The 22,345-nt window shown below is 36.1% G+C and overlaps 1 protein-coding gene and 1 long non-coding RNA gene across 3 annotated transcripts in view; one reads left to right on the top strand and one right to left on the bottom strand.

The window, feature by feature from the left end:
- Positions 1–8,034, bottom strand: part of LOC103106276 (uncharacterized) — an 83,518-nt gene extending 75,484 nt beyond the window's left edge. The window contains exon 1 of one of the 2 annotated variants that reach the window (XR_001629022.2): positions 7,487–8,034. This is a non-coding gene — a long non-coding RNA (uncharacterized LOC103106276). The remainder of the gene's footprint in view (positions 1–7,486) is intronic. The other variant, XR_001629023.2, reaches the window with a different exon arrangement.
- F13A1 (coagulation factor XIII A chain) overlaps positions 1–22,345 on the top strand; it is a 208,960-nt gene that overhangs the window by 102,588 nt on the left and 84,027 nt on the right. Inside the window, exon 7 of the mRNA XM_001367973.4 lies at positions 2,765–2,872. Within this exon, the coding sequence (XP_001368010.2) occupies positions 2,765–2,872 (108 nt within the window). The remainder of the gene's footprint in view (positions 1–2,764; positions 2,873–22,345) is intronic.

Genomic DNA, 22,345 nt, shown 5'->3' with positions numbered 1-22,345 from the left:
TGAATCATACTTTGAGCTGTGAACTTCATTGGAAAGCAAGCACTCTGCAATTATGAATTATTGTAGTACTACAGCTTAGATACATGAGATCATTGAGAACCTCGCCTTAAAAAGAGCTTTGTGGTAGTCCCATGGGAAATGACTCCAATCACAGTTTCTAATATGATCTCAGTTCTGTGCTATGTCCCAAGGTCAATCCAAAATGACTTTCTCAAAACAACAACTAAACTTAAGGCTATTGCAAGGAACAAAATAACATTATAGAAAATATAACCAAAGACCCATGAGTACAGTAAATAGTTGAGGGAAGGCCATGATTTTATTCTACCAGTGTTTTGCCATAATTTTAGAGATAATGAAATCTAACAGCCATGCTTTGAAAAAAAGAGCCTAATTAGCCTAGTGTGGAATCAATTAACTTTATTGACCACCATGTCCAGCAACTTCTCCAGCTGAGCTTGGTCCTAATGACTTTCCTTCTCCACTCAGATAGACAGAGATAAATAGTGTCCTCTTCCCTCTCCATAAGGCATCACATTGGTTCCCCATAATCCAATGGCACCACGTTTGGTCATAGCTGTTGTTCCGGAATTTTCAGTTGTGTCCAACTTTTGTGACCCCATTTGGGGTTCTCTTGGTTAAGATACTGAAGTGGTTTGTTGTTTCCTTCTCCACCTCATTTTGTACATGGGACAATGAGGCAGAGTGAAGTGACTTGACCAGGTTGTATCTAGCTATAAATTAGTTAGTAAGTGTTTGAGGACTGATTTGAACTCAAAAAGAAGAATCTGTCTGACTCTAGCTCAAGCGCTCTATCTAGTACCACCAAGTTATAGTAAGTCATGATAAAATGCATATTGAATTACATCTGCAAACTACATTTCACTCTGACTCTGACCCACAGGGTCCACAAAAGACCAGCTAAGCACGGAATCTCAGAAACTGTAGGTAAGGCAGCCCTTTTGGGGTATAGGTTTTATCTGTGGAATCTTACAGTCTACCCTCCAAAATAATTTTCTCCAAGTTAGCTAGGCTTGGGGATTGGAGATGGAATTATGACAATCAAATCACCACAATCAGACATATTCCCAAAGCTGGTTGATAAAGCCCTAGTTGGACTTCCTTCTGCATGGGAAGTAACTGATGAATAATGAAACTCCACTAGAGTCACTTGAGAAATTGCTCTGTTTACTTCAACCCTAAGATGTTCAAGTTATGTTGACTTGGTGCTATTGATTGCACTAGAATAATGAGTATGGCCTCCTGGGAAACCTATGAGGTATTAGTCTATGGATCCATGCCTCTGGTACCCAGAAGCATTTTCCTTTTGTTAGTATCAAGAAACTTTGCCATTAACAATAGCTGACACTGAAAATTGGTTTCTAAGAAATTGGATAACACAAAATCACTTTTCCAAGTATCTATAGAAATTCAAAATCAGTGAAAATCAATCCAAAAAAAGTATGCTGGGAAAGGTATTGAATTCAGAATCCCGGGGTTCAAATTTTATAAATTTAAAAGACTTGGGCAAGTCACTTAATATCTGTATGCCTATGTTCTCTCATCTGTAAATGAAGACGATGGATTAAATGGCTTCTAAGATTCCTCACACCTCTCAATGGATGTACCTCAACCTAATGGATGTAGCAGATTTATTCATTCAATTCATTCAAGATTTTTTTTCTTGACCAAAGCTATTCTAATCAACTAAGGATACATATGCATTATTGCTTTATAGAAGGTGATAGGATTTACAGATGTACAGGATATTAGAAAGTCAGCAATCCAAGTCCCTTCTTTATGGATAAGGAAAGTGCCAGAGAAGTTAGTAATTTGCCCAAAGTCACACAGATAGAAAGGAGCAAAGGCAAAAGAACCAGTCTTCTGTCTCCACTCCTGGTTTGGTACTCTTTTTATTTCGCTATAACACAGATAATCACTATCATGGTGCTAATTATGGATTTTAACCATTACAAATGATTCTGGAACTTTCTGTGCCTAAACAATTTCTTGTAACAGATCAAACTGTATTTTTGGGCATTTCCTTTGATGACAAATTCTACTCTATCTAAACCTGTCTGCTTTCCTTTTGATTCTGGGACCCATCTTGCCTCAGAAGAGAAGCTTGAAACTTGCATCTCCAGCTGAACTCACATATAATTTCAGAATACTCTCTAAATAAACCAGAAATTCTTTAGTGTGATATACTTAGGAGTTGGTTTAGTTTTAAAAAACTCACCAGCATTCATATTGTTTTTCAGGTTTAGGGACTTTAGTAAATCATTCATTGTTTAGCCTTGGGCATTCTAACAGACGTGCTCCAAGAGTCCCCTGAAATGAATGAGCCAATTTTCAGAAAGACAAAATAATTTCATGTTGATTAAATGAATGGGCAGTTTTATAGTCACCTTAATAATTATGGCTTAATATGTATTTTAGGTATATTAAATTTTATGTGTAGTACTTGCACATAGTAGGTGCTTAATAAACAATCATGGAATTTAACATACTGTTTATTTTTTAAATACCATTATCACCTTTCATTTTTAGACCCCCCAAACTGTCTTGAAAATGAGAATATTTTTCCTCCTTTTCATTAGAGCATTTCTCACTAAATGTGGGTGATTAATACATTTTTAAAAATCTAGGTTTCCAGATATTGGACTAAAATATACAGTTTTGCATCATCTATTTTTAGGCAAAGAACATTTGCTTTGCAGAATAGATATTAAACCATTATTTTTTTTTCTTTCTTATTGCATAGTTTGAAGATGGTATCCTGGATGCTTGCCTATACTTGATGGACAGAGCACAAATGGATCTCTCTGGACGGGGCAACCCAGTGAAAGTCAGTCGTGTTGCATCTGCAATGGTAGGCAATAAATATCCATGATTACACTGTATTGGATGGGATTTTTTTTCAACCAGATTCAGGATTGCTACTTAATTAAAAACTATTGAAATGATGGAGAACTTCTGGGTAAACTTTTGGCAAATGTTCTAATGGTGATTACTCTTGGGATTTTTAGAATAATGAGTTGAAAAAGTGATCCTTTCTCCACTCTTTCATATTCCTTATGTTTCTGATGACAGAAGAAAGATGATAATTAAATCATTTGAACAAGTAATCTTAAGAATACTCTGATTTTGGTATTAAATGTGATCATGTCGATGCCAAAGACAATGATTATAATCTTTCAGTTACATTGTGAACAGTATAAGAAGGAACAATAACAAAAATGATAATAATAACCAATATGTATATAGCACTTTAAAATTTACTTAACAATATTTTATTTTCCCCAAACTACATGTAAAAAAGAATTTTTAACATTCATATTTTCTAAATTTTGATTGCAAAATTCTCTCCATTCCTCCCTTCTGATCTACCTGATATGAATTTTATAAGGGCAATGATCTAAAATATTTTCCCACTTTAAAGTTTATAAAGCACTTTATATATCATCTCCTTTGATCCTCACAACAATTCTATAGGGTCAATGTCATTTTTATCTACATTTTACAGATGAGGAAATTGAGGCTGAGAAAGGCCAAATAACTTACCCAGGGTCACACAAACTAATTATCTGAAGTAAGACAAACTCAGGTCTTCCTGATGTCAAGTTTATCACTAATTCATTGTGCTAAGTGATACAAAAGAATTATGCATCATAGTCTCTGAAGAAAGACTTTTCTAGCCTAGCTGCAGAAGTATCTGCACATTAAACAATTAACACATAATACACAATCATATAAAATGAGGTGCTGTTTTAGTGGGAGAGTGTTATCACATGGAACAGTTCATAGAAGGCCAGCTTTGAAATCAGGAAAAGTGGATTCAAGCCCTGCCTCTGCTACCTCTGATGTTTGTAACCATCAGCAAGTTACTGAATTTCTCAGTGCCCTGAAGCAACTTTCTAAGAGTACAAATTTCAGATGAGTTGTATCTGCATGGCAAAATGAGTTTCCACACTGGGAGTTCTCAACAACAGTTTTACAAATTGTATGTGTTTCAAATATATCTTCAAAAGTACCAAGGCATGAGAATGCTGAAGATCAGAGTCATCTGCTTTTCAATCTACAGGGAGAAATTAGGAATAAATATTCTTCTTAAAGGGCAGGTAGGACATTTCTGAACAATTAGGTAGCACAGGAGATAGAGCACCAAGTCTGGAGTCAGGAAGACGAGTTCAAATATGACCTCAGCAAATGACTAGTTGCATGACCCTGGGCAAGTCATTTAACTCTGTCCCGGTTATTTCTCATCTTTAAAGCAAGCTAGAAAAGTAAATGGCAAACCACTCTAGTATCTTCCCAGAAAAACCAAATGAAATCGTGAAGGATGAGACACAACAGAAACAACTCAACAAAACAACTGGACATTTATAAGTTTGACTTAAGTAAACTTTCCTGATATTTTGTCCTACTCTCTACCTACTACACAAAACCCAACTCCCTCCTGTGAAGCAGAGGAAACCTCCCGTTTCTTCCTCTGTTCTTCTCCAGTTCTTTCCTATCAAAATCTATGTTCAATCTACTTTCAATTGTTCAAATTTCTACATTTTTTAGGAACATTAAATTCAGAAGTTATTTTTGTGAGTGTAAGTATAGGCTGTCCAATAAGCAATTTTAAAAAGCATTTGTTAAGTGTTATGCTGAGCTCTTTCAGAGGAAATTTAATTAGCAGTCATTCCTCCCCTCTAAAGGTTTTCATTCTAAGAAAAATAGTAATTATATGTCCTAACGTGAAGAGAATACACAAATAAGAACCATAAGACTGCATAAAGAGGATAAACATATTTTTTTAAATGTCGGGTAATAGAGCAGTTAAATATTTACATAATGTTCCAGTGAAAGATAAATAAAGAATAGGAGAGTTTTACCTCTGCTCCCTAGTTTTTGTTTTTGTTCAGCCATTAGAGTTGTTTCAGGTTCTTTGTGATTCCATTTGGTATTTTCTTGGTGAAGATACTGGAGTGGTTTGCCATTTCCTTCTCCAGCTCATTTCACAGATAAGGAAACTGAGGCAAACATGGTGAAGTCATTTACCCAGGTTCACTCAGACAGTAAATGTCTGAGGCCAGATTTGAACTTATGGAGAAGAATCTTCCTGACTTTAGGTCCTGAAGTCCATCCACTATGCCACCTGACTTCCTACTCCTTAGCTTAGTCAAGGAAAAAAATCATGGAGGATGAGTATTTCAGAAGATCTTTAATGGAAAAAAAAACTCATTGGGGCTTAGGGTATAGATGGGGTGGGAAAGGGATCATAGGAAATATATTCTGTGGCAGAATAGCTACTACCTTGCAAAATAAGTGCTATTATTATCCCCATTTTATACTTGTAGAAAATAAGGCAGACAGAAATTAAGTGACGTGCCCTGAATCACATCTAGTAAGTGTCTGACGGAATTTAAACTGAAGTTTTCCTGACTGTGGACAGCTAGTGGGGACAATGGATAGAGAACTAGGATTGGAATAAGGAAAATCCATCTTCATGAGGGGTGACCCTCAGCAAGTCACTTAACCCTGTTTGCCTCTGTTTCCTCATCTGGAAATTGACCTGGAGAAAGGACTAGGGAACCATTTCATTATCTTTGCAAAGAAAAACACAAATGGGGTCATGGATAGTCAAATACAACTGAAAACAACTGACCAACAGCTTCCTGACCCTAAGCCCAGAGCTCTAACCACTGAGTACCTGGATGCCTCTAACTAGAAATGGGTGGTGGTAAATTAAGTCTTACTCAAGTTTTTTTTCCCTTTTCTTTTTTAACCCTTACCTTCTATCTTAGAATTAATACTGTGTTTTGGTTTCAAGACTGAAGAGCGGTGTAAGAGCTGGACAATGAGGGTTAAGTAAGGTGCCCAAAGTCACATAGCTAAGATGTATCTGAAGCCAAATTTGAACCCAGGATCTCCCATATCTAGCTCTGACTCAATCCATGGAGCCACCTCACTGCCCACCTCAAGCATTCATAAAATGATTTCCTTCAGCTGAGGAAATTTACCATTAGACTTCATGATTATTTTTACTAAATTAAAAATTATTATCTTATGCAAACCAGTGCAATTGGAAAGCAAACATGAAGTGAACCTAATACTCCATGCAGAGACACTTAGCCAACCTGAAACTCTGAGACTTGGACCAAGGCAATAATCCTAATACAAACTTTACATTTGTATTAATCACACAAAGTCAATGAATTTCCAGGTTGGGGAATTTATGCTGCATAAAATTCAATTATTGGATTTCGACCTAGCAATGGGTAAAACTGGTTTGGGAACGTCACTGCTGGCCTGGGATCCTTAGACAAGGCATGTTCTCCAAAATTAGTTGGGCTTGAAAAATCAAAATATTGAAAATATTGATTTAGCACTAACGATGGCAGAATTTTTTTTAATTGAAAGTACTTCTAATCATCTCAAGCTTTTCTTCTTCCTTTCAAATTCTGGGTTAAATGAATGAAATGGTAAAATGATGGGAAGTCAACAAACTTTCAAACTTCTCTGTAATAGTATCTTTCCTTTACCTAATATAGATAGTCTTAGAAATGAGCATTAGAATGTAAATTCAAGATGAAACCCCAGATGAAAGTCGTGACTATATCACTCGTGGGCAAGTCACTAAAACTCCTCAGCCAGAGTCCAACCTGCTCAAAGGAACACTGTGCATTTTCCTCACAGAAAAAAAAAATTGGAATATTTTGATAATGGCTTTCTCTGAGGCAGGATAGAGAAGTGGAGGAAGTCATCAATAAATCAGTAATCCTTTATTAAGCACTTACTATATGCCAAACACTCTGCTAGGTGCCAGAGATGAGAACTATATAGTCGATGCTCAATAAATGCTTAGACTTATTATTTCATTACAATAGGGAACTCCAAAGGCATCGAGTTGGCAGAGCGGATAGAGCACAGAGCCTGGAGTTAGGAAGATTCATCTTCCTGAGTTCAAATCTGGACTCAGATATGTGCCAGCTGTGTGACCCTGGACAAATGATACAAGCTCATTTGCCTTATTTTCCTCATCTGTAAAATGAACTGGACAAGGAAATAGCAAGCCACTCCATTATCTTTGCTACAAAAATCCCAAATAAGTTCTCAAAAAGTCTGACAGCTTGTAAGTACCTGAGGCTAGTTTTGAACTCAGGAAGGTGTCTACCTAACTCCATATCTGGTGCCCTATCCACTGCATCACCTAGCTGCCCTAAAATCTATTTACTAACCAATAGAATGTTATCTATTTAGCTACTCCAGACCAACATAGCTAAGTTTGGAAAGGTTCATACCCAGAAGTTTGGTCAGCAACTGAAAGTTTGTTCTTCTCAACCACAGCCATTCACAAAGACCTCCTAATAAGGCATAGAAGAGTAGTCTCTGTGAAAGAAGTGAGTGCCTTCATGGATGAAATAGCAGATCCTTGGAATGAGGAAGTAAATATTTTACTTTTACCAAAATATCATCATAAATTAGATGTACTCACCGGTGGTTGACTAGACCATCGTACTTGAGTTACCCTTGGTCAAAGGAAGGGACATTTTGGTTTTCTTCTCATAGTTGGTCCAGATGCCTTTGTTCCTGAGGCCAGATATCTGACTTCTCTTCAAAACATTTGGAGACTTTTCCTTGTGGTTTTCTTTTTTCATTCTATGGTACTGTAAATTCAGTATTTCTTCAGGATCCCTTCACTGTATCCTGAAGCTTCACTGTAATGTGAAATGCAAATAGTTTATAATCTTGGCTGGTTGAGGTAACTGGACTTTCCCAGAAGAGACAAAATATCTCAGAACTGAAACATTTTTAGTTGGGTGCAGAGAGACAAGACCAGAATACGTAGCTATAGATTGGGCTAGAGATACTACAGACTTTTACAATTTTTATTTAGGTTTTTGGATCTGTTGAGAGGTAGGTATTGCTAAAGAAAGGATGGTTTAAAAAATAACTTTTCTAGTTGTTAATTAATTAATTAATATAAGTTATACCACTTACTCTCTTTAAATCCCAGTATTTGACTATAGTTTTTATTCATTTTCATTTCTGACATGATATTCCTCCAACACTAAAACCGAATATTTTATACCATTTGAAAACTAATTTTATCCATATATATGACATTTTAAAAGGCAAGAGTTACTAGCCTTATAAAATCAGTCTTGAGGAAAGAGTTCTTAACCATAAGGTCATGGTGGTCCTGTCATGGCCTGTGATGACAAGATCAAACTAGTATAGAGAAAACAGAGGGGTGTTAATAATGAGTTCTTAATTTGATATGGGTTCTTGCCCCTTCCTTCCTGCTCCAAAATGGCTATGTTAACATTTAACTATGGGGTAGGAAGGACTCACCTCTAGTTGCTATATCTATTTTCATCACTGCTAATATTACTCCTTAAATTTTTTGGAGTATCATTCTAGACCCGAATGTTCTTTACCACCATCACTACTACTTTGAGCTAAGATACTAGTATCCTATTACATTTTGTAAAAATTCAAATAATCAGGGGGGCAGATGGGTGGCTCAGGGAATTGAGAGCCAGGCCTAGAGATGGGATAGGTTCAAATATAGCCTCAGATATTTCCTAGTTGTGTGACCCTGAGCAAGTTACTTAACCCCCATTGCCTAGCCCTTACCATTCTTCTGCCTTGGAACCAATGCATAGTATTGATTCTAAAATGGAAGGTAAGGGTTTTAAAGAAAATTCAAATAATCTTAAAGCTGTAAGGATCCTTAAAAATAACGTAACATGCACTGATAATCTTTTAAGAGACAAGTCATTTGGGGTGCTAGTCTTAGAACACAACTTTTTGAAGAGCCACAGTAAGTATTCAGGCAAATTAGGGGACCTAGTTAGATGGTATAGTAGATAGCTCACGGAATCTAAAATTAGGAAGACCTAAGTTTGAACCTGGCCTCTGATAATAACCCTGGGAAAGTCATTAAAATAGTTTTACCTCAATTTCCTTACCTGTAAAATAAGTCAAGAAGGAAATGGCAAACTACTCCAGTATCTTGGCCAAGAAAACCTCAAAAGGGCTCTTCAAGAGTAGGACACAACTGAAAATGGCTAAGCAACAACAGAATAAACATTAAATGTCTATGTATATGTTCACAAACACACAGCACCTATCAGTGCCTGGAACATAGTGGATGATCAATAAATATTTGTTGAATTTTATTGAATTGATGGCAGAGAAATTTTATACCAACTTCATCTGGTTAATATATAACTTAATTATTCCATTTTATTTATACAGGATAATATATAATAAAAAGGTCATATATCTATTCATCATCTCTATAAGTATCTTATTATTATATTATAAATTATACTATAAAATGTTCTAAGAACTGGAGGAAGAATTATGAATAGATTCCTACAGTGTTCTCTCATTTGAACATTAGAAAAGATAATTTATCTGATTAGAAAATATCTCCTAGGAAGTCAGGGAGATCTTGGTTCTAAATGAGTATATGTAAATGTGTACACAGAAAAAAATGTAGATATATAGATATAGCTAGAGAGAGAAACATATCTGCATATATGTATGTGTATATTAATATATGTATGCAGGCATACATTTAATTCTGAAATCCATAAAGTGTGGAAGGATCATGGGGAAGGAAGGGGGATCATGTCAAGGAGGGAATTTTTCCCTTCCATAATTCCCTCTGTCTAATTGTCTATATCTTTTTAGCCACTGACTTCTTTGCGACTTATAACATATACTTAAATACTTTCATTCTTTTTGTTACCTTCATTTACCCTTGGAGTCTCTTTGAATTTTTTCCTATGTCTCTCCTCCCTTTCATGACAGACTCTTGGAAGAGGCTGCCTTTACTCATTGTACTCACATCCTCACATCTCTCTCACTTTTCTTCTCCCTTACAATTTGACTTCCAGCCCCACCACTCCACTGAAAGTAGTCCATCCAAGACTTGTTATAAGTTGTTCTTTTAAACCCTCCCCTTCCATCTTAGAATCAATGCTGTGAATTGGTTCCGAGGCATAAGAGGGGTAAGGGCTAGGCAATGGGGTTTAAGTGCCTTACCTAGAGTCACACAGCTAGGAAGTGTCTGAAGCTGTATTTGTACCCAGAACCTCCCATCTCTCTCTGCCATGACTCTCAATCCATCTAGCTTCCTCCTATGATGATTTTTTAATTGCCAAATCTAATGGTCTCTTCTTAGTTCTCATCTTTTGTGATCTCTGCAACATTTAATACTCATGTGTCTGGATGTCTCTTCTTTATATTTTGCTCTCTCCTGGTCCTCCTCCTCCAGATCTGATACATTCTTCTCCATCTCTTTTGCTAGACTCTTATCTATATTCCATCCCCTTTTCATGGGTCTATCCTAAAATTATGTCTTTTGTTTTTCCTTCTCTTACTATAATACAATCTTTTAATAATCTCATCCATTTCCATACATTCAATTATCAGCCCTTTATAAATGTTTCTAAATCTACTTCATTCTTCTGAGATGCAATCCCTTAACACCAACAGCCAGGGGAGTATCTGATGGATGGCCGCAAACAAGAACTGGACCATTGAAACTAAGAGACCCAGGCACTGTTCCTGGTGGTAAAAAGGTGGAAATAGTACTCTGAGTAGCTGTGTGTCTGGAACAATTCAAGAATAGAGGGGAAAATCTGGCATTTGATAGATGAAGGGCACTAAAAATATACTTCCACCTCATAATTTTACCTAAAATCAGCTCTAGAGTGGGCACTGATGTTTCTAATCTGATGATAGTGGCATTAGAGTGAAGGACAAAAAGATGGAGAACTCAACGTACACATGATAGTATCGTTAATGTCTAACTGGGAAGTAAAAGAAGGAAACCAGAAAAATTTGTAAAGTACCTACTATATATTTCAGGCACTGTGCTAAGTGCTCTAAGAATATTCTTTCATTTGATCCTCACAATGACCCTCTAAGGTTGTTGTTGTCAAGTCATTTCAGTCATGTCTGAGTCTTTGTGGCCCCATTTCAAATTTTCTTGATAAAGAAGCTGGAATAGTTGGTCATTTTCTCCTGTAGCTAATTTGACTGCTAAGAAAACTGAGGCAATTAGGGTTAGGTGATTTCTCCAGAGCCACATTTGAAATCAATTCTTCCTGACTCTAAAGCTTTATCCACTAAGCTACCTTACAAGGTAGGTGCTATTATTAGCATTTTGCATTTTATAATTTGAAGAAACTGATGCAAATAGGGGCTGTGTCTTGCCCAAGGTCACACAGCTAGTGTTGGGAATTATGTCTTCCTGATTCTGGGTTCAGTAATCTATCCACTCTGCCTCCTAGCTACTTGGGAGGTATGAGGCAGGAAACTTGAATTCTAGCCACTGTCTCGCTGTATGACCTTGGACAGGACACAATCTCTATATACATTATTTTCCTCATCTGTAAAATGAGGGAATCAAAATATTAGTTAATCTCTAAGGTCCCCTCCAGCTCTAACAATCTATAGTTCTCATATTTTCCCCTTGTGATAAACTCAAGTGGACAGCTTATGAAAGAGGAAGGCTCTTTCCTGCAGAAAATTGGTTTATTTTGCCACTAATTAGGGGAAAGTGTGACTCTTATTTGACTTTTATTTTTTCAAAGAAGTCCTCTATTTAAATATACTCCTTGGCCTTTTCTCAATGACATTTATATACTGTTACAAAATATAGTGACACTGACAAGATAATTTTGTAGGGAAATGGGGTACAGGAATCACATATTTTTATAGTCCAGTATTTTATATCACCACTAACTGAGAATTTCCTATTTCCCTTAAGATATACACATTTATTTTTAACCCTGGTCTTTTGCTAATATTGAGCCATGATTCTATCATTAATCCACATTAATCTCCTGTCTAATAGAGCCTTCTGGGAACTTGCTAAAGGCTTCAGTTTTGTTTTTAACTAGTTAGTGAAAGATATGCTTCTTAGCATCCTGAGCTCAGCCTACTAAATCAAAGTGATGCAGCCAATAGTAATGACCAGGAGCATTTAAAGGGGGGACACAAGAGGAAAGACTGACCCAGATGAGTGCCAAATGTGGTTCACTGGCATCTAAAAGTGTGTTGCTGCTATGGTATCAGACTGATCTTCTGATGCCTTTTAGGACTACAATTTAAGGACATAAAAAAGTCCTTTATAGGACTATAAAAGTAGTCCTTTATAATAGCTGATTCTCATATAGTGTCACCAGTATGTAAAATTTTATACAATCTATACAACAGTTTTGTAAGATGGTTGCTCTTGAGTTGTTCTGTCATGTTCAACTCTTGTGATCCCATTTTGGGGTTTTCTTGGCAAAGATACTACACTGATTCATCATTTTCTTCTCCAGCTCATTTTATAGATGATGAACTGAGGCAAACAGGATTTAATGACTTGCCCAGTGTCACCCAGCTGGGTAGTGTCTGAGGCTGTTCTTGAACACATGAAGATGATTCTTCCTGATTCCAAGCCCAATACTCTCTCCACTGTACCATCTAGCTGCCTCAATGATTTTACAAATATAATGCTTTTACAGATAAGAAAACTGAGTGTCAGAGGTCTTAACATGCCAGAGACCCCAAAGTTGGCCAGTATAAAAGGTAAAATTCAAATTTAGGTCTCTCCTCATTCTAAGTTCTACATCACACCACAATGATCCTTTGAGGAGCAAAATAAGAATTGATTTTCTCCTTTGTGAGTTTGACCCCTATAATCTAAATGTTAGAGTTTACCAAACATGACCAGGAAAGTAGCTTCATTCCTGCTATCACTGGAAGGAGTCCACACCCCCAAAACACAAACTGTATCATCCAGGAGATCTAGGATAAGAAAGTGAGGATGATTGCTCATGAAGTGATTAAGCATTAACAGAAGGAAAGATTAAATTCTATACCAATACCCATGGAATATTCAAAAGATTGAAAGCAGAGATTCTTATCCTGTGGTTCATATTAGTTTTAAATAACATATTTTATTACTATATTTCAGCACAATTGGTTTCCTTTGTAATACTATACATTGAAAACTATAATTCTGATTAGGGGTCCATGATGATACACAAAAGGATAAGATGTTCTGGCTTAGAGGAAGACCTTCAGGACCCTAGATAGATGATTTATGGAAGATTTTTGGGAAGTGATGGAAAAGATTCACTGAAGATTGAATTTTCAATTATGGGAAAAGAACCTATCTTTATAAGCTTGCAGATCCATGAAAGAATTGAAGTATTAGGAGCTCTTAATAAAAATCTTTGCCTCTATAGATGGAAACAGTGGAAATTCATCATAAATTTTATTCTCAGATCTTTGGAGGGGAAAAAAACCCTACCTTTCCTCCACCTACTTCCAAAAAAGGGTACTCCCAGTACTATAGCACTAGGAAAGAAGTATTCAATTCCTTGTTCCTGCTCTCTGTCCACTTTCATTATTAAATTCAACTACATACCACTCCAACATTACTCTTTCATCCTCATCCTTCCAATGTTTCCACCTTTGCTAACTCCCAGCCCTGGAGCACCACCATGCAAAGCTATGTCAAGTAATGCTGGAGATAGATACTAAACCAATTTGACCAGGTCTGCCATAAATTTATACCCTATAACCCCATTTTTGCCCTCAATACTGCATGAACATCTTTTATTAATCTCTAACTAACTCCCTGTCACTCTCCCTGGAATGTGTGTTCCTAACCAACTCTATCTCCATTGTTGCACAATCAGCAAATTACTTCAACTCTTATTTTATAGGAAAGATCAGTGTTATCCAGTGTCAGCTCCCTCCCAACTCCCTTCCTTCATACCTGAAGGTATTTCTCTATCTTTTCCCAATTCTTCTTTCTATCCAGTTGTAAAGAATAAAGTTGGCTTCATAACTTGCATTCTAAATCCTATTCCTTTACAAGTCTTCTGAGACTTTATATTATCAAATATCTCCCTGCTGATCTTTGATATCTTCCTTTCTATTACTCCATTCATTTACCAATATACTTAGGTTTCCTGTGTCCTAAAAATGTCTTTCTTTTGCTCCTTCTATCTCCTTAAGTTATTATTGTCTTTTCTCTGATTCTTCATCAAGAAATTCCTAGAAGTAGTTTAATCTCCATCTTCACTTTTTTACCACTCAGCTACTACTTTTGTTATTCAGTTGTTTCAGTCAGGTCTGACTCTTCATGACTTCATTTTGGGTTTTCTTGGCAAAGATAATAAAGTGGTTGCCCATTGCTTTCTCTAGCTCATTTCAAAGATGAGGAAATTGAGGCAAACAGAAGTTGTGATTTGCCCAAAGTGACCCTGCTACTTAGTATCTGAGTCCAGGTTTGAACTCAGGTCTTTCTGATTCCCAGCTCAATACTCTATCCACTGAGCAACCAATCTGCCCCATCACTCACTACTAAACTGCCTCAATTCTGGCTTCTATCTATACCACTGTGTTGAAATTGCTCTGGAGACAGCAATCAGTGACTTCCCAAATGCCAAATCTAATGGCCCGAGTTCAGTTATCACATTTTTTGATCTCTCTATAACAACTGATGATATTGGTCATCTTCTCCTCCTGGATAACTTTTTATTGACATGGTTGACATTGCAGTCTTGAGGTTTTCCTCCTAGCTCACTGACTGGTCCTTTCTTCTCTTCTGTGAGTACTCTCTGATGCTCTGTTTCAGTTCCTTTTACCTGCTTTCTATGTTGCCAGTCTCATTCATTCCCTTGACTTTAGTCATCATCTCTATTCCAGTGATTCTTAAATCCAGCACTTATTTCTCCTTTTTGATCCTATCCACCTGTATCCACCACTAATAAGAACTCAAATGAAATCTCATACTCTCAAAACCAAACTCATAATCTCCCTCATTCTTCAGTCTTTCTCCTAACTTCCTTATTTCTGTCTAAAATTGAAATATTGGTTGTCTTTGATTGCTTCTGTGTCCTTCACATTCTACTTTCAGCTGGTCCCAAGTACTAAAGATTCTACCTCCACAATATCTCTCTCTCTTTTATGACATCTTTTCTATTCCTATTTTTATATCAGACAGTTATCATCTCTTGCCTGGAAAGTTGTAATAGTTTTCTAACTTTCATCCATTCCTCCACTATCTCCTCTCAATAATCTACTACATACCACCATCAGAGTAATCTTATAAATACACAAGTCCAATCCAAGAAATATATATTATATGTTGAGCATTGTGCTAAGCACTGGGGATACAATTAATAAAAAGAAAGACAAAGACATAGCTGATCATATTACTTCACAGTTCAAAATCCTTTGGTAGTTCTTTATCTAAACTAAAAACTTAGATAGAAGGCTAGAATTATCCTTACATACTTTTAACTTTATGCATTCTATTATCTAGTCAAATGAGATAACTACTCTCTATTCTCATCCAGAAGGCTCCTTATCTTGTGTATTTTATGTATATTATCACCTTTCTTTGTGATGAACTTTCCTATCATCTCTACCTATTGAAATCCCTCCATTTTTTTCTGTATCTTCCTCCATTTGGTTTTCCCTAATCCTCTCACCTAAAGAAGATTCTACTCTCCTTGATCCCTCACATATCTATGTAACCTTTCCTGAGCCCTTTCCTCATTCGAACCCATATTGTGTTTTATCTGTTGTTCATTGAAGAAAACAACAATGACATTTTTCATCTTTGAATTCTCAGTGCCTAGCACAGTGCTTAGGGTAGGTGTTTAACAAATGTTTGCTGAGTTTGTTGAGTTTATGTTTTGTTTTATTTTTTCAAAAAGAGAAAAGATCTCTCACACATACACACTAGCATCTCTAGAAATATTAAGGTGACCCAATCCTTACTCCAAAGAGAGGAAGGAGGTTTGTCTTGGGGCAAAAGCCAGCAGAGTAACAATGCTTCCATCCATGGCTAAACAGGCAGGGTTCTCAATTACAAAGGTTAAATTTCTTATGGTTTCCCTCCCTGTATTTTTAGCAGAAACAGACATTTATTACAAGCCATCTCTTGAATGCAATAATCACAGTCAATCTCAGTGTCCATGTTTCCAGAATTGCTTCCTGGAATGAGGTTTCACTACTACATCTATTTTGTAATCACAGTCTATTTCTGAAGCATGGGAATATGATTTTCAGCACTCCCTCCCTGCCATGAAGTTGGTTGTTGTTCTGATCTCCTGGGACAGGCATCCTACAGCTAATGGATAGAAACAGAGCAAACCACTTTTTGCCCTTTAGAATGTGGCATGACAGCTTTATGCAATTTACCTTTCCTTCCATCTCAATTCCTCTCCTTCCTTCTTCCTACCTTCTCCAGCTTCTCCCTCCCTGCCTCCATCTGTACTTTCACTTTCATTACTATTTCCTATCAATTTGATAAATGACTGTCCAGATGAGTAGTCTATGATATGATTGGTGAAAGAGTCAATCATTTCTTTATATGTATACCCTAAAAAATTTGTCTGATTATAAAATTCCCCTCAATACCTTGTAAAAAAAAAAGGATGGGTTATCCCAAGCCTAAGAGAGGGTGTTTGACCCCTTGCCTTTGAATACAGGGTTATAACACAGCAGTCTTCAATTTTATTGTAATACTTACTGATTGTTACATAGAAATGTATGAGGGAAATGATGTCCTATTTTTCTTTGGGATCTGTTTGCCAACAGGGCTATCCTATCTAAAGTTGTGAGCCAGCAGAATCAACTAGCAACCACTCCTTAAGTACTTTGAAAGTATCAGCTATGTGCAAGGTTTTGAGGATACAAAAGCAAAAAAAAAAAAGGAATAGTCTTTGCCATTAAGAAGAATACATTCTGGGGGAGCTGGGTTGCTCAGTGGAGTGGGATCCAGGCCTAGAGACAGAAGGTCCTAGGTTCAAATGTGGCCTCAGACACTTCCCAGCTGTGTGACCCTGGGCAAGTCACTTAACTGCCATTGCCTAGCCCTTACCACTCTTCTACCTTGGAATCAATACTGATTCTGATTCCAAGATGAAAGGTAAGGGTTTTTTTTTTTCTTTAAAGAACATATTCTATGAAGGAGGTAATATGTCCTTAAAAATATGTGGGCAGCTAGGTGGCACAGTGGATTGAACACTGGACTTGGAATCAGGAAGATTCATCTTCCTGAGTTCAAATCAGGCCTCAAACACTTGCTTGCTAATGTGACCCTAAGCAAGTCACTTAACCCTGTTGGCCTTAGTTTTCCTCATCTGTAAAATGATCTGGAGAAGGAAATGGCAAACCACTCCAGAATCTGTGTCGAGAAAACCCCAGATGGAGTCACCAAGAGTCTGACATGACTGAAAAAGACCAAAGGAAAAAATATACAAAATCAATGCAAAACTACATGATAGTCTGGAGAAGCATGACACTAGGAGCTAGGAGGGTGGGGAAAGGTACAGAAGATGTGCTTGAGCTGAACTTTGAGGAAAGCTAAGGATTCTAAGAGATAAAAGTAATTAGTGAGTACATTCTACTCAGCTAGTAGGAGAGCCTGTACAAAGCCTACAAACACCTTCTCTAAGGCTTGCAATAATCCTTGGGAGATGAGAAATGGTGCGTAATTTATGAGGAAAGCAAAACCAGTTTGATTTAGGTTGTACAGTGCATGCAGAAATAGAACATATATAGGTCAGAATCAGGTTGTAAAAGATCTTACCCGCCAAACAAAAGAATCTTTAGTTAATTATAGGCAGGAGGGAACCACTAGAGTTTTTCAGTAGAAGGATGGCATAGTCCGATTCACACTTTAGGGAAAATTGGTTTGGTAGCTATGTGAAGGACTGATTAAAGAGAGGAGACACTTGATTTAGGGAGGCCATAGGAGGCTATTGAAAAACCAAGACATGATGAAGGTTTGAACAAGGTTGATAGCCATGTGAATAGAAAGGATACAGATGCAGAAAATGTTGAGGAAATAGAAACAAGCTGTATCGACTGACTGTATATATGGGGTAAGGAGTAGAAGACAACTCCAAACTTGTGAACCTGGGTGACTAGAAGGATGGTGGTGTTGTTCCAGAGCATAACTTCTGAAAACTTGTTTCTAAAAAACACATGAATTCTTTAAAAAATTTACTTATTTATTTTTTCAGTTACATGTAGAAACAATTTTTGACAATTCTTTTCTGACATTTTAGGATTTGGATTGTATCCTACCCTTCCTCCCCCCTCCCCAAGTTAATAAATATATTTTTATAAATTAGACCAGCATTTTCCTGTAATATCTATTTCCATATTGCTCATGTCATGGCAAAAGATGCATATCATACACACAATAAAAAACTCATGAAGGAAGTAAAGTTGAAGATAGTATGCTTTGATTGCAATCAGATACTAACAACTCCTTTTTTGGCTATGGATAGCATTTTTTATTATGAGTCCCTTATGGATATTTTGGGAACTTGTTTTGTTGATAATAGTTTAGACAATAGTTTATAATATTTCTATTACTGTATACATTGTTGTCCTGGTTCTATTCATTTTACTTTGTATCAGTTCATAGAATTCTTTCTAGGTTTGTTTGGGGGTTTTGCACTTATTCTGTTTGTCATCTCTTATGGTACAATAATATTCCATTATGATCATATAGCACAACTTGTTCATCCATTTCCCAAGTAATGGACAACCTCCAGTTTTCAATTCTTTGCTACTATACAAAAAGAGCTACTATAAAAAGGTCCTTTTCCCTTATCTTTGACCTCTTTAGGATACATACCCAGTAGTAGTATTGCTGGGTCAAAGGTCCAGTTTTATAGCCCTTTGAGTGTGACTCCATATTTCTCTCCAGAATAGCTGTATCAGTTTACAATTCCATCAACAGTATATTAGTGTCCCATTGCTCCCACATTCCCTTCAACAATTATCATTTTCCTTTTTGTTAGCCAATGTTAACCATATTAGCCAATCTGACAGGTGTGAAGGGCATTTCAAAATTGTCTTTAATTTGCATTTCTATAATCTATAGTGATTTGGAGGACTTTTTCATCTAAATTATTGTTTTAATTTCTTCCTCTGAGAATTGCCTATTCATAGCCTTTGACCACACTTAGATTGGGAAACGTTTTATATACTTTTTTTTCACAATTTATTTTATTTTATTTTATTTTAATAATATTTTATTTGATCATTTCCAAGCATTATTCATTAAAGACAAAGATAATTTTCTTTTCCTCCCCCCCATCCCCCATAGCCGACGTGATTCCACTTGATTCGAACCCATTGCCATATTGTTAGTATTTGCATTAGATGTTCATTTAGAGTCTCTCCTCTGTCATGTCCCCTCAACCGCTGTGGTCAGGCAGTTGCTTTTCCTCGGTGTTTCTACTCCCACAGTTTGTCCTCTGCTTATGGATAGTGTTTTTTCTCCTAGATCCCTGCAGATTGTTCAGGGACATTGCATTGACACTAATGGAGAAGTCCATTACGTTCGATTATACCACAGTGTATTAGTCTCTGTGTACAATGTTCTCCTGGTTCTGCTCCTTTCACTCTGCATCACTTCAAGGAGGTCGTTCCAGTCTCCATGGAATTCCTCCACTTTATTATTCCTTTTTGCACAATAGTATTCCATCACCAACATATACCACAATTTGTTCAGCCATTCCCCAATTGATGGGCATCCCCTCATTTTCCAATTTTTGGCCACAACAAGGAGCGCAGCTATGAATATTCTTGTACAAGTTTTTTTTTTTTTTCCCCCATTATCTCTTTGGGATACAAACCCAGCAGTGCTATGGCTGGATCAAAGGGCAGACAGTCTTTTAGCGCCCTTTGGGCATAGTTCCAAATTGCCCTCCAGAATGGTTGGATCAGTTCACAACTCCACCAGCAATGTATTAATGTCTCTACTTTGCCACATCCCCTCCAGCCTTCACTGCTTTCCTCTGCTGTCATGTTAGCCAATCTGCTAGGTGTGAGGTGATACCTCAGAGTTGTTTTGATTTGCATCTCTCTGATTATAAGAGATTTGGAACACTTCTTCATGTGCTTATTAATAGTTTTGATTTCTTTATCTGAAAACTGTCTATCCATGTCCCTTACCCATTTATCAATTGGAGAATGGCTTGATTTTTTGTACAATTGATTTAGCTCTTTATAAATTTGAGTAATTAAACCTTTGTCAGAGGTTTCTATGAAGATTTTTTCCCCAATTTGTTATTTCCCTTCTAAACGTTTTATATTCTTATAAATTTGACAGTTCTCTCTATTTGAGAAATGAGACCTATGTCAAAGGCATTTGCTATGAAAAATTTTTTTCCACATTGTTTTTTTCTCTTCTAATCTTGGTTGCATTGGTTTGGTTTGTACAAATCCTTTTTAATTTAATGTAATTAAAATTAGCCATTTCATTTTTCTTAATCTTTTCTACATTTTGCTTGGTTATAAATTCTTCCCTTCTCCATAAGCCTGACAAATTAACTTTTCCATATTCCCCTAATTTGTTTATGGTGTCACCCTTTATTTCTAGATCAAGTATCTATTTTGACTTAATTCTGGCATATGGTGTACCATGCCTAGTTTCTGCAATACTGTCTTCCAGTTTTACCAGAAGTTTTTGTCAAATATTAAGTTCTTTCCCCAAAAGCTTGGATCTTTGACTTTATCAAAGACTAAATTGCTATGCATATTAATTACTGTGTTGATTACCTAACCTATTTCACTGATCCATTACTCTATTTTTTAGCCAGTGCCAGATTGTTTTGATGATTATTGCTTTATATTTATATATTGAGATTTGATATAGCTAGGCCTCCTTCCTTCCTTTGTTAAATCCTTTTTAAAAATAATATTCTTGGCCTTTTGTTCTTCCAGATAAATTTTGTTATAATTCTTTCTAGCTCTATGAAATAATTTTAAGTAATTTGATTGGGAATATACTAAATAGGTAAATTAATTTAGATAACATTGTCATTTTTATTATATTGACTTAGTCGACCCATGAGCAATTAATTTTTTTTTAATTTGTTTAGATCTGATTATATTTCTGTGAAGTGTTTTCTAACTGTGTTCATATAATTTCTTGGTTACTTTTGGTAGGCATACCCCTAGCTATTTTATATTGTCTAAAGTTATTTTGAATTGAATTTCCTTTTCTATCTCTTGCTGTTGGACTTTGTGGGTGATAAATAGAAATGCTGGTAAATTTTGTGGGTTTATTTTGTATCCTGAGACTTTGCTAAAGTTATTAATTATTTCTACTAGCTTTTTGTTTGACCTTCTAGGTATACCATCATAATATATCAAAGAATGATAACTTTTCTAATTTATTCAATTTCTTTTTCTTCTCTTATTGTTATACTAGCATTTTTAGTACAATATTAAATAGTATTAAATAGTAGTACTGATCATGGGCATTCTTGCTTCACCTGTGATCTTACTAGGAAGGATTTTAGTTTATCCCATTATAGATAACAGGTATAGATGATGATTACTGTGCTTTATCTTCCAAATGGTCGTATTTTGTGGACATCTAAAAAATTCTTTGTGCTTCCTGAAAATTTTTAAATTATAACTGTAACTTCTCTTTCAACTGGAAGTGTACTTCTGCTCATATCATATTGTTTCATTTATTTATCTGGTCAAAAAGCATTTATTATCTATTATGTATATTATTGTATTAGAAGAGACTCAAAGACAAATGAAACATAGATCTTGCCTTCTAGAAACTTATAATATAGTAGCCATAGACTTGGTTTATATGAATTGCACCTGAGATGCATCTGATTAAATAATACCAACATCAATCTTTTTTAAAGGACCAAATGAAATAACATACATAATAAAGTACTTTGAAATATGTGTTAGCTATCATCATCATCATCATCATTATTATTAACTGAAGGATTTGGTCTGGTAATGAACCATCAACATATGGCATGGCATTACATCCTAAGAGCCCAGGTCTCAGCGTGTGTACCAAAGAGAGCCCCAAAGAAATCACATGTCCCAAATATATAGACCTCTGTTGGACTTGACCACATGTATATGTGTAACTTTCTAAAAAAATTTATTTTCATTTATATAATAAAGAGGTAGCTAGGTGGTTTAGAGGATAGAGAGCCAGGCCTGGGAATGGGAAGTGATGGGTTCAAATATGACCTTAGATATTTTTTAGCTGTGTCATGGGCAAGTCATTTAACCCCACCCAATTACCTAGCCCTTATCAGTTCTTCTACCTTGGAACTAATACTTAGTATTGATCTGAAGACAGAAAGTAAGGGTTTAAAAAGAAAAGATTTGGGTAACATGATATTTTAGTTTATCCGAATTAATTTTTCCTATGATTATCTGGTCATATGGTCTGTAATTTATATTCTTAGAAAATTGCCTAAGGCTCTGAGAGTTTGAATAATTCACCCATGATGCCCAGATAATTCAGGTT

The sequence above is a fragment of the Monodelphis domestica genome, chromosome 3, assembly GCF_027887165.1.
Source record: "Monodelphis domestica isolate mMonDom1 chromosome 3, mMonDom1.pri, whole genome shotgun sequence".
In the NCBI taxonomy this organism is placed as follows: domain Eukaryota; kingdom Metazoa; phylum Chordata; class Mammalia; order Didelphimorphia; family Didelphidae; genus Monodelphis; species Monodelphis domestica.
Note: the sequence above shows the minus strand (reverse complement) of the source record. Positions and strands in the feature narration are given on the sequence as shown.